The 15,920-nt window shown below is 44.9% G+C and overlaps 1 protein-coding gene and 1 long non-coding RNA gene across 2 annotated transcripts in view; both read right to left on the reverse strand.

Moving 5' to 3' along the window:
* GALNT5 (polypeptide N-acetylgalactosaminyltransferase 5) overlaps nucleotides 1–5,531 on the reverse strand; it is a 36,318-nt gene extending 30,787 nt beyond the window's left edge. The window contains exons 1-2 of the mRNA XM_054044018.1: nucleotides 5,491–5,531; nucleotides 2,288–4,007 (exon numbers count right to left, since the gene is read on the reverse strand). Coding sequence (XP_053899993.1) covers nucleotides 2,288–3,789 — 1,502 coding nt within the window. The 5' untranslated portion in view covers nucleotides 3,790–4,007; nucleotides 5,491–5,531. The remainder of the gene's footprint in view (nucleotides 1–2,287; nucleotides 4,008–5,490) is intronic.
* A 4,775-nt stretch (nucleotides 5,532–10,306) lies between these two features.
* Nucleotides 10,307–14,279, reverse strand: LOC128845384 (uncharacterized). Its single transcript, XR_008446651.1, has 3 exons — nucleotides 13,976–14,279; nucleotides 10,860–11,036; nucleotides 10,307–10,618 (listed from the first exon to the last, which is right to left on the reverse strand). It is a non-coding gene; the product is annotated as an uncharacterized LOC128845384 (long non-coding RNA).
* Nucleotides 14,280–15,920: the final 1,641 nt, after the last annotated feature.

The following is a 15,920-nucleotide window of genomic DNA, read 5'->3' on the forward strand; positions in this document are numbered from 1 at the left end:
CACCAAAAAGTTAAAAATTCTGTGCACAATATTTTAAAATTCTGCATATTTTATTTGTCAAAATAACACAATATAATCATGCCAGTTTCAATTATTTTGGTAATTTATTTCAGAATACCTTCCAGCAAGTATGTCTGTAACAATACAGACAACAAAAAAGATTCAGGAAATGTTTTTTGACAAATAGATTCCTTACTAGGCATATTAATACAGGATTTTGAGTAATAATTCATTTAAAACTACAATACAGAAATGTCTTTCCTGCACCCCTCAGAAGCAGTGCAAAGGCTTGGGGGAGTTAGGGGTAATGGAGAAGCTGAGGGAGAGGGAAGGAGCCTGGGAGTGAACCTGGAAGGTTCTTGGGAGGGGGACAGAGAAGTATAGAACAGTTTTTTTGGTGGGGGGGATTGTTAGGGAGTTGGGGAGCCTCCCCTATGTAGACCCTGGCTGACCACTAGCATCTCCTAGTCAGGCACATCTGCCCTGTCCCCATGTATCCCTGCACTCCCATTCAGCCATGCATATAAGCACATGTCCTCATGTGGCCCTGTACCCAACTTCCCTCTGTCTTTATGTGTCCCTGCACCCTCACTCAGCCAAGCATAGTTGCCCCTGTCCCCATGTGGCCCTGTATCCCCACACCCATTCATCCCCAGGCTCAATGTTGCTACCCCACTAGCTCCTGTGCTCCTGCCCCAGTCTGTCCCCCTGCTAGCCCTTCTGAACCCCAGTATGTGTGACCCCTCCAGCAGCCCTGTGGGCAGGGAATTGTGATGAAAGCAGCCTTTGCCCCCTCCCTCTCCACAGCTGGTTGCTCCAGCCTATGAGCCAGCAGCCCTCTCTTCTGGTGCCACATCAGCCCCTGGTGGGCAAAAGGTATAATTGCACCTTCCCTTCACCTCACCCTCAGAATCAATTATTCCGCAGGGGGAAAGCTGTAAAGGACATTATGTAATTCTCCACCTGCGCAGTGGTACAGAATTCCCCCAGGAGTATGAAATGTGATGAACAATAACCAAGAGACTAGGCGAGAAGGTTGCAGTGAGAAAAGCAGCTAATAGGGAGATGTAAAAAAGTATACAGCAGATTAAATTAAGTCCCCAACTTTAATTTGCACCTTCTTCCAGGTCCTCTATGTGTATCTTACAATTCACTAAGTCAGGCTCCCTTATATTCAGTTAGACTCTGTCACACCTACTGACCAGCATATGAATATCTTACACACCACATCTGTATTTGGACCATGGACTTTTGCATCTGGAGCACAAAAATTAAATTTACAGGAGCATCTGCAAATTTCAAGGAAATGTTCGGTTTCACCGCCAACAATTTTAAAAACAAAAATCTACATTTTCACACCGTGCAGGCATTTAAACCTGAAATGCACAAACTTCTGTCTTTCAGAACTGCCCCGGGCTATAACCAAGAAAGTGAGCTCCAAGGCGTCTTTCACGAAACTAAGAGTGCCACTCAGTGGTTGTTTAGATCCTAGGCAAGGGTGCATTACCTAGTGGATATCTCAAACAATATGTCAAGTACAGTATGCACAATGCTATTTAATAATCATACTTGTTAGCACTTACATATTAGTTTTCATCTTCAAAGCATGGTAGAAATATCAGCTAACTAATCCTTACAAGGTGCTTGTAATAGCTGAGCATAAAATATTACCGCCAACATATATGTTGGGAAACTGAGGAAAATAAAAAAAATCAGACAGGGAGGCAATATCAGAGCAAGGATGTGCCCTCATGAGCGACCAGTTACCAGCCCTGTGCTTAGACCAATTATGTGACAGAATTCACTTGGGAACCAAACATCCATATGCCAAAAGTATTTCATTTTGCTTATGATGCCCTTAAATGTTGGATATTACACCAGATAAACTGGGTAACATTTTCCAATGTGCTCAAGTGACTTAGGAGCTTAAGTCTTATTTTTAAAAGTGACTTAAACACACTGAAAGTCAATAGGATGCATGTTTCTTTGTGCCTAAGTCTCTTCTAAAATAGGATAGAGTCTCCTAACTCCCTTAGGTGCCTCTGAAAATTTTATCTACTCTGTGATCAGTCCATTAGCTGAAAATATAGAGATATTTCATTGATACTTTTCATGGGGCTAATGACAGTGCAATGCAGTTTTGAAAGAGCACTTGACTATTTGAAGTTATGGGCCATTTATGTACAGGTTAAAAGCATTCCAGAATGCATATCATGATCAAATCCTTTGATCAATACATAATTCAAACTTTTCTGAGATAATTTATGCAGGGGGAAACAGATCTTACCCAGCAGGCCTTGTGTCATCAATGGCTCGGTCTACAGGGATCAAATCACTCAGATAGACATTGAAGTTTCCTTCCTTCCATCTACTTTTTGCCTCTTCTTGCTTATCATCAGGGACTGCAGCAGGATGCCCAAACTGACCGGGAGCTTTGGGATCTCTTGGGGAAAGTGTTACATCAATTGTTAAGACTTTGTGCATTCCAGTGTCCCTTGTAAAGTGGACCGTATAGCTGCTTCGATTTCTTTTCCTTAATTGCTCCTTATCATCTAACCTGACGTGAACTTTTGTTAGCTCTGGACCATCTGTCAAAATTGCTTTCTTAGTTAGACCATTAAGCTCAGCAGTCTTGGTTACAGAGTTCATGTTAGGGGCATCCTCACTTTTGTTGCTAATCAATTGCTGTTCTTTTCTCATGTTCAATCTTATTGTAAAATTTCCGTTAGAATCAGCTACCAGATTCTGGGTTGCTGGGATGTTGATTTTTATCCCTTCTTTACTAATAATGACAAACTGATTTTCAGAGAAAGTTAGTTTCTTTTCATGAGCAGCTTTTGTTTCGTCTTCCTTTGGCATCTTTCCCAGTCCTGTTGGCTTTGTGGACAATCCCTTTTTCTCGGCACTGTTTGCAGCAGCCAGCTTGCTGACAGGTACATCCAAACTCCTGTTTGTTTTGTGTTCGGTGCCATCTATTGCTTTCATCCCGATCCTGTTTTGCTTTACAGAGACGATTTGCCTAGGAATTGGCAAATCTGGTACTGGGGGTTTGTTCTGAGGTTCCTTGGGGTTTGCCTCTGTTTGCAATTCCTGTTTTAATCCAGCCAAAGAGATTTTCTCTGTAATCCCAATTTTTAAATTTCCCTCAATGCCCTTAGTTACAGGTTGGTTCTCTTTCTGTGCAACTTTGTTTCTTACAGTAGCTGTGCTGTGTGGTAATTTGACAACTGATCTCCCTGTTGCTGCAGCTAATGGGGTCTGCTGAAGCCTTTTGGGAACAGTTTGCTTTGTTCTCAGCAGGTCAGTGGAGTTTACAGTCTTTACATGCTTTTTTCTCTCTTTCTTTTCCATGGGAACAGAGGGATAGGGGCTCAGCAGTTTCACTGAGAATGTCCCAAGTGGCACAATCATTTTCTTATAGGCCATGCTTCTCTTTTCTGTTGGTTTTGCTGTTCTCTTTTCATTCTGTTTGTCAATTTCATTTTCAGCCTCTACCACTTTCTCTTCTATATTTCTATATTTCTCTTTACTAAATCTCCCCCTTTCAAAGCCTTTCGGGGGAGGTTTTGGTTCCCTTCTGGAGCTTTCAGGGGTCTTTTCTAAGTTTCGCCAAACTTTGAATCTTTCCCTTTCCCTCCTGATCATCTCATCTTTCAGAACCTTGGTGTTGATCTCACTGAATGAAAGCTTGAGTGCTGCCATGTCAAAGATCAACCAAATGACAGAGGCAACAAATATAAATGCGAGAGCTCTCCCACTACCTCGGAAAAGCTTCCGGATCTTGTTCATCTTTAAAAGTTTGTTTGTCTTCTTTATTGTGCTTGCCCCCCCAGGGCCTCTTACCTTAGTGAGCCAGCAGTCCCCGCTCCCTGGAACACGTCTGACTAGTGATCCAGGGGAAACCTCAGATCCTGTTGCCTGTCAGTCGTTGCCTGCGTGGCATTTTACAGCGGGGCATCTGCATCTCCTCAGCTTTTCGTGATTAATCCAGCAGCATTTCATTTCATCTACAGTAAACACAGGCGTTAGGTCACTGAAGAAACAACAAGTAGAAGTTCCACGTTATATTCCCATTGCTTTTCTTGTTTAACTATTATACACGTTGCCCTACGAGAAGGGAAAGGTTGCAGATCAGATGTTTTTTTCTCTCCACCCAGCTCTCATTCGTCCTGCTGTAACTCAACACCTCCTCACATAAGGAAACTACTTCAGTCCATTACCCAGAAAACTTTTTGTGCAGCTCTTACCTTCCGAGTTCTTTTGTTTATTAACCAGTTATACAGCAACCTGTCCAGAGGCAATACATTAGTTCCTGTTTCCTAACACTTTCTTAGAGTATTGAAAGTTAACCCTTCATTAACTCTTCTTGTCTAAGGTACTGTTAATACTGCACTGGCTCACCTTAAGTAAATAATAAATTAAAAGGACAAAATGTATCTGCAGTGTAACTCTAAATCAATGGATAAATATAGCTCAGTGTCTCATTTAGATAATGTAGCAAAAATTCAGCATCTGACCACAGTCTATCTTAATTAGGAATAGATAACAAAAGGATAATAATTAGAAGTATAACTGCAGTGTTTTGGTGAGTATTTGTATTTCTCCTGCTACACTGCAGATGGCAGATATACTTGAAGTAAATGGATTAGCTTAAAACTTGGAAACTTCTTGTTCATATACTTGAATTGTGGGGTGTAGCTAGCTGCAGAGTGAACAGAGCTGTTCTATATAGGGTCCAAGGAAGTGAAGGGGAAAAAAATGGACACGCACTTTAAGCAGAATGAGCCAAATTTTCCTTGTCCCTGCACAAAGATGCATCCAGGGGAAAACAAAGACAAAAGCTCCACAGCTTTCATACCACTGAAAACCCATCACATTCTTTTCTTGGGGGTCAGTGTGGGGGAAAAGCTAGTGGTCGTTTGGGGGGACTGGGTGTGTGTCCCACTAACTTCAGACTGGTCAAGGATCCATAGATCTCAGGACATCCATGCATTGTGCTTTCCTCTCCATGCTGCGCCCAATCATAGAATCATAGAATATCAGGGTTGGAAGGGACCTCAGGAGATCATCTAGTCTAACCCCCTGCTCAAAGCAGGACCTAATCCCAACTAAATCATCCCAGCCAGGGCTTTGTCAAGCCTGACCTTAAAAACCTTCAAGGATTCCACCACCTCCCTAGGTAACCCATGCTGTCACTGTACAGCAGCATAGCTCACACCACAGCCAGGTTGCCACTAGCTTCCACCCTAGGACTGTATTCTCCCAGACCCTTTAGCCAGACTAGGGTTGAGGGTGAAGTAGGAGGTGCAGTGCTGTGGTTTACACCAGCATTAACTTCTTGTTCTGAACAGCCTAAATATTGGTGAATTCACTGCCAGGTTCCCAAGGAACCAAGTCATGCAAAGAAGCTGCTCTGTAGGTCTGCTCACCCTGGAGACTATCCCATAATACCCCAGGAACTCCCCACCCCACAGCGCTGTCCATTAATACCTGTAGAGCACCATAAATGTACATTACACTTTACGGTGCAGAAGTTGGATTCACTGCCCCAAAAAGCCTATGATCAAAGGCTCAATGCAGGAAAGCATCCCTGTAGATGAGGAAGAACACTGCCGCACATGCTGAATCAGGATCTAAATTTAAAAGAGAACAAAGGAGGAGATGACAACACCGGGAGGGGTAACTGTTCATCTTTTGTTGCTAGATTTGGCTAGATTCCACATATTTAGCACACATTTGCTCTTCTTTGCAGTACATATTAGAGGAGCGCATTTGGCTGTTTGATCCAATTTTACAATACCAACATCAGTTACAGGGAGGCAACCTCACTGTAATCAATAGGGCTTAATGAGGTGGACTGAGAGCAGAATTTGTCCCTTGGAGTTCTGTGCCATGACAGTATACAGGGTCTTGATTTGGTATGGTATAGTTCTATAAGGAAAAGCCGAAGGGAGCGGAGGAGCATTTAAAGTTCTCTAACTGTAGACATGGGAACATGTGGTTTAAAAATGGCTTTTTTTTTTTTTTACTTTTGCATAAACAAGGAATCCTAAATAACTAGGGTCCTACCAAATTCACGGTCCATTTTGGTCTATTTCACAGTCATAGGATTTAAAAAATTGTAAATTTCATGATTTCAGTTATTTAAATCTGAAATTTCACCATGTTGTAATTGTAGGGATCCTGACCCAAAAAGGAGCTGTGGGGGGTGGGTGGGTCACAAGGTTATTGGGCGGGAGGGCAGGTGTTGCACTACTCTTACCCTTACTTCTGACCTGCTGCTAGAGGTGGTGCTGCCTTCAGAGTTGGGCAGCTGAAGAGTGGCGGTTGCTGGCTGGGAGCCCAGCTCTGAATGTAGAGCCGCTACCAGCAGCACTGCAGAGGGAAGGATGGCAGGGCATGGTATTGCCACCCTTACTTGTGCGCTGCTGCCTACAGAGCTGGGCCCTCAGTCAGCAGCCACCACTCTCCAGCCATCCAGCTCTGAAGTATCAGTGCAGAAGTAAGTGTGGCATGCTATGGTATTGCCACCCTTACTTCTGCACTACTGCTGACGGGTGCTGCCTTCAGAGCTGGGTGCCTGGGCAACAGCTGCCGCTCTCTGGCTGCCCATCTCTGAAGGCAGCACAGAAATAAGGGTTGCAATACTGTGAACTCCCCACCCAAAAATAACCTTGTGACCCCCCCTGCAACTTCCTTTTGGGTCAGGACCCCAGTTTGAGAAACACTGGTCTCCCCGGGGAAATCTGTATTGTACACCTCTACCCTGATATAACGCGACCCAGTATAACACGAATTCAGATATAACGCGGTAAAGCAGTGCTCTGGGGGGGTGGGGCTGTGCACTCTGGCGGATCAAAGCAAGTTTGATATAACGCGGTTTCACCTATAACGCGGTAAGATTTTTTGGCTTCTGAGGACAGCGTTATATTGGGGTAGAGGTATATGGGATAAAAACACACAAAAGACCAGATTTCACAGTCCGTGACATGTTTTTCATGGCCGTGAATTTGGTAGGGCAGTATAAATAACACAGCAAGAGAAGAAAAAAGATGAGCAAAAGCACCTGAACACAAACATATCCACATACTAGAACGCAGATCCCATTGGTGCAACTGTGCTGTGTCCCCCTAGTGCTCTATGTCCTGTTCCCCCAGTGCTGTCACCCCGCATTCACATGGTCTGGAACCCCTGGTCTCCTCCACAGCATTCTGTATCCTCTATCTGTGTCACCACCATGTTATGTCTTCCCCACTCCACTTCGCATCCAGTCTCCCCAGTAGGATATGTTTGACTCTCTCCCACTAGTAACTTTTTCCCTACCCCGCCATACCATGGGGGGAGAAAGGGCTAATATTTGCCCTCCGCGTCCTTCCATGTGCTCCAGGCCTGTGAGGAGAGGATGCGCCTGCTCCCACGTTCCTGCTAGTGCTGCAAGAAACAAGGATGCTGGTCTTGTACCTCCGGTTCCCTCTCCTGGCTGGATGTGGCACTATGTTACCTTTAAGGTGGTAGGAGGAGCTCTAATCTCTGTTCATCACCTGTTAGGGAGCCCGGGGAGGAAGAGAGGGAGCTTGCTTTTGGGGCCGGAATGACAATATCTCCCTGCCAGCAATGGTTCAAACTTGGGGCAAACGAAATATATTGTTGATTCCTTCTGTCTGACAGTTGGGGAGAGAGGGAAATGTCCCCTTTGGCCTCTGAGCTGTTGGCACTTATAATACACATTCACTAGTGACCAGGGTTACTACCTGCCTGGTATTTGACTGGCCTGGGCAGGTGTTTTTATGTATTTGCCAGTTGCCAGGAAAATAATTTAATCTTTTTTTACATGCATCTAAAGATTCACATTATTATCACAACACACTGGGATATCTACTGTTAAAACTTTCTGTGTGCAGCTAAAGACGCTGAAGTGTTCCCACTTCTGCAGTTTAGGTGATAACAGATCAAAACTGTTGAAAATACAGCAGCTGTCTGCCCACTGACACACAAGCACACCGTGTATGTGTCTGTGTGAGAGGGTTTGAGTAATGCGAAAGTGAGGAGACGTGCAATGTTATCAATCTTATCTATCTGTTGTTATCTCTCTAGATACTATAAGTGGCTCTTGCGGGAGGGTTAAAGAGTTGCCTTGTGGTTCGGGTTATGGCAGCCTTGCTTTCAGAGGGGTGCCTTTTTTTTTTTTTGCATTTCAATTACAGGTGCCAACTTTCCAAAGTGCTGGGGAGGTGCTTGACCCCTGGCTCTGTCCCAGGCCCCACCCCCACAACCCCCCTTCCCCCAAGACCACATCCCCACCCCGTTCCATCTCTTCCCACCCAGTTCCACCCCTCCCCCAAGCGCGCTGCATCCTTGCTCCTCTCCCCTCCCTTCCAGCCTCCTGCATGCTGCGAAACAGCTGATTGTGGAGGGTGGTAGGCACGAGTAGGGAGGGGCAGGCATTGATCCATGGGGCCTGCCGGTGGGCAGGAGGCTCTGGGTGCGGGCTGGGGGCAGCTCATAGGGAGGCTGCTGGTGGGTGATCAGCACCCACCATTTTTCCCTGGTGGGTGCTCCAGCCCCGGAGCACCCAAGGAATAGGCACCTATGATTTCAATCATGGTAACCCTACTCATGACTCTAACCAGTCAAGCTAAAGACTCTTAACAGGAGGCCCGACTCCAAGAAAACTCTGCAAACTGACTTTTGCCAAGTGCAGGCAGATGTACCAACAATCTGACAGGAGGGAGAGGGAAATCCTGTAATTATGGTGTTACTGTGTGGTGACCATGTGCCACTGTATTCCTTGTATTCCTTGGGGGGGAGGGATAGCTCAGTGGTTTGAGCATTGGCCTGCTAAACCCAGGGTTGTGAGTTCAATCCTTGAGGGGGCCACTTAGGGATCTGGGGCAAAAATCAGTACTTGGTCCTGCTAGTGAAGGCAGGGGGCTGGACTCGATGACCTTTCAAGGTCCCTTCCAGTTCTAGGAGATGGGAGATCTCCATTAATTTGTACTTGGTTCTATTTTCAGATTGGCACTAACAGAACTAATAACAATCTGGAAATCTTATTAGCCCAACCATTGATGGAAGGAGTCATCTCAGATTTCATAGAATCATAGATTGGAAGGGACCTCAGGTGGTCATCTAGTCCAACCCCCTGCTCAAAGCAGGACCAACACCAACTAAATCATCCCAGCCAGGGCTTTGTCAAGCCTGACCTTAAAAACCTCTAAGGAAGGAGATTCCACCACCTCCCTAGGTAACCCATTCCAGTGCTTCACCACCATCCTAGTGAAATAGTTTTTCCTAATATGGATCTACCAATGGATCTACTCACTGCTACTTGGTTTTCCACACTTAACCCTGTCCTCCCAATAAGGACATACAGGGGCTTCAGTGACTACCTACTACAGTACACTTGTTATACTAGTGGCAGCAGAGCAGTGAAGCAGCTTCTGGATTTGGTGTAATCCTTGTGTGCAGTCTTGATTATACATCCTGAACATCCTGCTTACTCAGACTTTGGGGGTGGGGAAGCATGTAGAATGTGGCCCCTTGTCAAGAGGCCCTTGACAACAAGCAATGGAGCAACAGAATGGCTTTCTAGTCCCCTCTAAAGTTCCTCTGTAAAAAGCTAATCATACAGCCTTGCAAAATTCTCATGAAAATTTACCAGCCAACACAAAAATGCTACTTATCATTTAGGAAATTCAGGATACAGTTCTTAAAGTGAAAAAGTGAAAATCTTGCATTGGCCAATATTTGTAGATCCTTCTAATACCGGTATTAACAAATAATTTAAAAGCAATACATTTCTGGAAACCCAACAAGATTCAGTAGCAACAGAGAAGGAAATTAAAAAGAAACACACGAGGGGGAAAAAAAAAGGTGGGGGGGGTGGGGTGGGGCAGCCAAACAGTAAAAATGCACGTGGGAAGTAACAGAAACCAGAAAAACCAAGATGGAATCAAATCAATCTCTTTTTGAGGGTTAATAATCCCAAATGTCTGTGTTTACCTTTTGAAGACTAGAATGAGCTTTCAAGATGCTGCAGTTCTGATATTTTCCCAACCCTTTCCTTTTTAAGGGAAAACTTTTTCTCAGATCTGCCTGGCCTATCTTGATTTCAATGGGACTACCTCATATGAGTAAAGCTATGCATATTCTTAAGAGTTTTCAGGACTGGCCCCTATAGTTAAAATGGAATCAAGGCTAAGAGTACCTATCAGTTTTTAAAAAGTTATAAAAAACCCATCAAAGATCATTGTAGTTAGCAAAAAACAACCTTTAGAAACAGAGGAAGCAATATACAAATATTTTCTGCATGGAAATGCACAGTTAAGATCAACCAAACAGCCGTAACTCAGTCCTCATAGTGACACTAGTCCTCATCTTCCATTTTGTGTTTCTTTCATACCTACTTTGTATTATTTTTGGAACAGGACTTCAAAGAGATTTCAGAAGTGCATAGATTATGGCTGTGCACATCTTAAATGTGGAATATTCGCTGCACTCATTGAGTGACCATATTGCCACTTCTTCTATTTTTCTTTCATCAACATTTTTTCATAAGAACATTTTTAGAAATCCATAGTGCAATTTGGAGAAGGCACTATACTTGTAGAGCTCGCAGCTGGAATATAAAAACATATATCACAGATACAGATGAATAAACAGGTTTTTCACACATGGATAAACTTCCATATGCTCCCCATCCCACTCATCCCACACACGAGCACACATGGAAATTTGATTTCACTCCAAACCTGGTCTTTTCCCCTCTTCTCCCCCTTCCAAAAAAATTGCTCTGAGTCATGATTTTGCTCAAAGGGCTAATATTTGCCATTTCCACTATGAAAAAGCTGTCTTCGTACTTAAGGAAATTGGACATCACGGTGGGGTGCAGATATTGCAAAGGTCAGGGGGTGAATTCTGTTTACAAGGTCACATCTTTGTTGGGTGAGTCATATCCACATGATCTGCAGCATTCGGACTCACAAAGGGTGAAATTTGGAGAGGGAGATGGCTCACACAGGCATTTTATTCCTTGGCTGTAAAGTAAAGAGAAAATATTGGCAAGAAAAATCACATTTAAGCAGTGAAACTGGCATTAAGAGCTGCAGCGCTGTACAATGCTGTTTATTTGCCTTCTCTCAGGGACATGGAAATAAAAACAAAAAAGGACGTTTCCCCCCAGTGTTGCTGTTATAAATGGAAAAATCCAGCAAGTGAAGGGAGGGCCCTTGAGCACAGGGAGTGTGAGAAACACTGGCGGGAAAATGTGATATTGGCCTCTTTGCATCTTGTTTTGTGGATAAATAATATAGATGATCTTATTTTTGAGGACTGTCTGTCCACTTCCTTTTTGAGACTTATTCCGAGAAGTGCTAAATGATCCCACTAAAATTAAAGTGAGTTGCAGGTGCGCAGCACTTTTCTGAATCAGGCACTGCATGAGCTCTACATTAATATTCCGAAGCCAGAGGTACTATGGCTCTGCAACTGTTCATATTTGGGACAATAACACAGACATTTGAAAAGTGATACACAACATAAAGTTAGAAAAAAACAAATGATCTCTGAGAATTACAGTGCACACTGCAGATCTAGGTCCTGCTTCTGTCATTAGCTCCACTACAGGAGACCCATGCATCTGAGCCACGCTCCACAAAGCTGGAGGGTACATGCTAGTGGATCTGTTTGCCCAGTTGGGGCCTTAGATGATAGTTATAATTTTGTTACTGTTTTGGCACGGAATTGTCTGAAGTGCTGGAGACTCTCAGTTCCCAGCACCTCTCAGGGGGCACTCAGCACCTGGCAAGAGTAGGGGCTTAATTACTATAACTCAAGAGGAAATGTTTACCATTGTAATCTAGAATAGTACGTGTGTTTTCCAATAATTGGGCACTTCACTTGCACATTCCAGTTGGGCAATGAATGACTCATTCACTGTGAATGGTGGTATACCCTCTGCATTTTTTTTAAACTTTGCCTTCACATTATGTGTCATGACAAATGCACTGCTGGTGTTGGTGTGGTCAAACATTCCCTCTGTAAACTCTATCCTCTGGTTTTCCTGCTTGGCAATACAAATGTTCCAGGTATTTGCACAGCATTCCTTGATGTGAGACAGCTGCCATTGTAGGGACAAATTAAATAATTAAATCCAGATCATTGGTACATTAAAATAGTGTTAAGGATCAGATTTAAACCCATGCAGGGAAGTAAATTTGGAGTTAAAGACACAGTGATTTTTCTGTCAGAAGGGCCTCAAGAGAGGAGGTGACCTTACAGCAACTCCCATGGTATCTAAGGTATTGCATCTCAGTAAGGTAAGGCAAAATTCAGGGTCAAGGTGATTGCCTATAGGTCAAGAAGAAATTACCCTGGCTTGATTAATTATATTTTTCTCTGAAGCACCAGGTCTCAAACACTGCTGGAGGCAGCATCCTGGTCTACAGGAATGACTGACGTACACTGCTTAATCCCATTATTCTACAGGGTAAACAAGATCACCTGTTGGCTTGAATTCTCTCTCACAGAGGATTACAATATTCCATGGTACAACTACATGAGCCAAGGAATGGATGTTGACATCAAGGTCTTTAATCAGTTCCAATTTATATTGAAAAGCCAAATGCGTTTATGGAAAGTGGCCTCATCTATAGAAGGAAATAGGAATATATTTGAAAGGTAACAACACTCTGTACTTGATGGTGTTATTAAAACAAATGTTATATGCATATATATGATTTAAAACAGTTGTTATAACAAAGATGATAATGAAATTAAGTTGATGTTTCATTTCAATACTAATGTGACAAAGCACAAGAATGGGCTAGCTACTGCAGTCACATCCTGCCCAGCTATCTGTCCAAATACTGGCTTCACTCTGCAGCCTGCTGGTGTTCTTTTCATACATGTTGGCTGATTGTGGGCATTCTCTTTTGTATACAACGACAATAGCAGACACGGTGCCTCCAGCTCAATATGAGTTTTGGGTGGACATCTGGTCTCCTGGTTGAAGAGCAACCCTGAGTTGCACCTTTAACTCACATTGAGGAACTGAGGAAAGACTCAGAGTGACTTCAGTTAGAAATGTATCATGCTCTTAGGCTAGGTCTACACTACCCGCCTGAATCGGCGAGTAGAAATCGACCTCTTGGGGATTGATTTATCGCGTCCCGTCGGGACACGACAATCAATCCCCAAATCGGCGCTCTTACTCCACCAGCGGAGGTGGGAGTAAGTGCCGCCGACAGAAAGCCGCAGAAGTTGATTTTGCCGCCGTCCTCACAGCGGGGTAAGTCGGCTGCGATACGTCGAATTCAGCTACGCTATTCACATAGCTGAATTTGCGTATCTTAAATCGACTCCCCCCTGTAGTGTAGATGTACCCTTAGTGTTTGTAGCTGGGATAACACACAAAGGACAAACTGGAATTGGCACTGTGCGCTTGAGAAAGAGTCTCAGTGTAGCTACTGAGAGCTAAGGAGTTGGGACATAGCTGTATCTTTGCCCTCTTTGTTCAAGGTAAACAGGAATTCTGTACAAATAGAGTAGAAGGAAAATCCTGAGTTTCTGTGTCACTGAGGGTATGTCTACAGTACGAAATTAATTCAAACTTATTCTATTTGAATTTTCGGAAGCAATTTTATACATTTGGTGTTGTGTGTCTCCACTAAAGCGCGTGAATTCGGCAGAGTGAGTCCACAGTACCGAGGCTAGCATCGAATGTTGGAGCGGTGAACTGTGGGAAGCTATTCCACAGTTCCCGCAGTCCCCGCCAGTGCATGATGGGGCAAAAACATTCTCGCGGGTGTTTCTGGGTGTGTGTTGTCCCTCGCTCCTCCCTCTGTGAAAGCTATGGCAGACGCCATACTGCCAGCAGACGGTGCAGTACGGTGCACCGCCTGTCTCCTGGTACTATGAAGCCAACTCGCATGTACTTTCGTCTTTCTATCTACTCTTTTATCTAACCATTTCCTACCTTTTTTTTGGCCACCATGAACCGAACAGCACAGCTTCCGCTGCAAACTCTGCTCTCCCGCTCTTGCATCACTAGCTATTTTTTCCATGTTGTCGTTCCTGGGCTCCCATGGAAGCTACAGAATGCAACAATTCCCTGCCATTTTTTGGCCATCATGAACTGAGCCGCACAGCTTCCGCCGCAAACTCTGCTCTCTTGCTCTTGCATCGCTAGCTAATTTTTCCATGTTGTTGGTCCTGAAAGGAAATAAAGTCACAATTGTTTAAAAACCCCTCTTTATTATTTGTTGCACAACACATTGAGAGAAATCAGAAGGTAGACCAGGGGAGGGGGGGTATTGGGTTGGGGGGTGGAGGAGGAGGGAAGGACAAGTCCAGAAACCAAATCAAAAGTTCACATATGCCAACTTTCTGCTACTTGGGTGATCCTCCAGGGTTGTGTGTGTGGGTCCCCATAGCCTCCCTCCTCGTGTTCTTGGGCATCTGGGTGAGGAGGCTATGGAGCTTGGGGAGGAGGGAGGGCGGTTATACAGGGGCTGCAGCGGCAGGCTATGGTCTTGCTGCCTTTCCCGCATTAGATCCACCATACAGCGGAGCATGTCAGTTTTCTCCCCCATGAGCTTGACCATAGAGTCCTGCCTGCTCTCATCGTGTTCCTGTAATGCTTTACGGGACTCTGCAATTGTTTGCCTCCATGCATTCAGCTGGGCCCTATCAGTATGGGAGGACTGCCTGAGCTCGGCGAACATGTCATCCCGAGTTAGTTTTTTCCGCCTCCTAATCGGGACCAGCCTCTGGGACGGAGTAGATAGGGGCCGCGTTGAAACATTTGCACCTGCTGGAGGAGAAAAAGGGAGGGTAGTATTTTAAAAGATACATTTCAGAGAACAAAGGGAGCACTCTTTCGCAGTGAAACAGGCAATTCATAGTACATACCACATGTTCTTTCTGTACAAGTTAGCATTTTGCCCCTTATACTGAAGTGCCTGCCACTTTGGTGTGAGTAAGCCATCACACATGGGCAACAGAATTCAGCTTGCAGGCAGCCTAGGGGCATGCGGGGTTCTGCTTCTTCCACATTCATTTCAGTGCTTTCAAACTGCTGGGCCCCCTTTCCCATAGCAAGCAATGCTATGGGAAGGAGGGCCTGTGAGCTCTCTGGGATGATCGGTTCACACAACACCCACCTCCCCCGCACCCACCGCATGGCTCCAATGAGGCTCTGAGGCCTTTAAACTAAACGCGAACAGCCCAGTGCAGCTGGGTTTCCCCCCCACCGCGTGGCTCCGATCAGGCTCTCACTCACCAGAAGTACTTTTTCAAGGTTCATGGTCCAGGAGCCTGCCTTGGGAGTGGCGGGAGGCTATTGGCTCCAGCGTTAAGAATAGTTCCTGGCTAGGGATAGTGCCTGGCCTGTGCACTGTCCTCCTCCTCCTCTTCGTCCTCCAATAACTCATCCTCCTTGCTCCATGCAACTCCCCCCTTGCAGGTGTCCACGGACAGTGGTGGGGGAGTGGTGGCATCACCCCCCATAATTGCATGCAGCTCATGGTAGAAGTGGAATGTATGGGGCTGTGACCCAGAGCACCCATTCGCCTCCCTGGCTTTTTGGTATGCTTGCCTGAGCGCCTTGATTTTTGTACAACACTGCTCTGTGTCCCTGGAGTAGCCTCTTTCCGTCATGGCCCTGGAGACTTTAGCGTACGTATTTGCGTTCCTTTTTTTGGAACGTAGTTCTGCCATAACAATTTGTCTCCCCAACACGCAATGAGATCCAGTACCTCCCCTTCGGACCATGCTGGAGCTCATCTGCGAATTGGGGACTGCGTGATCTCTTATGATGGTGGACTCTGCATGGTCGCCTGTGATGGTGGACTGTGCTGATGGTCACCTGTGCTGATGGTGACCAAACAGGAAATAAAATTCAAAAGTTCCCGGGGCTTTTC

This window comes from Malaclemys terrapin, chromosome 11 (assembly GCF_027887155.1).
Source record: "Malaclemys terrapin pileata isolate rMalTer1 chromosome 11, rMalTer1.hap1, whole genome shotgun sequence".
Taxonomy (NCBI): Eukaryota; Metazoa; Chordata; order Testudines; family Emydidae; genus Malaclemys; species Malaclemys terrapin.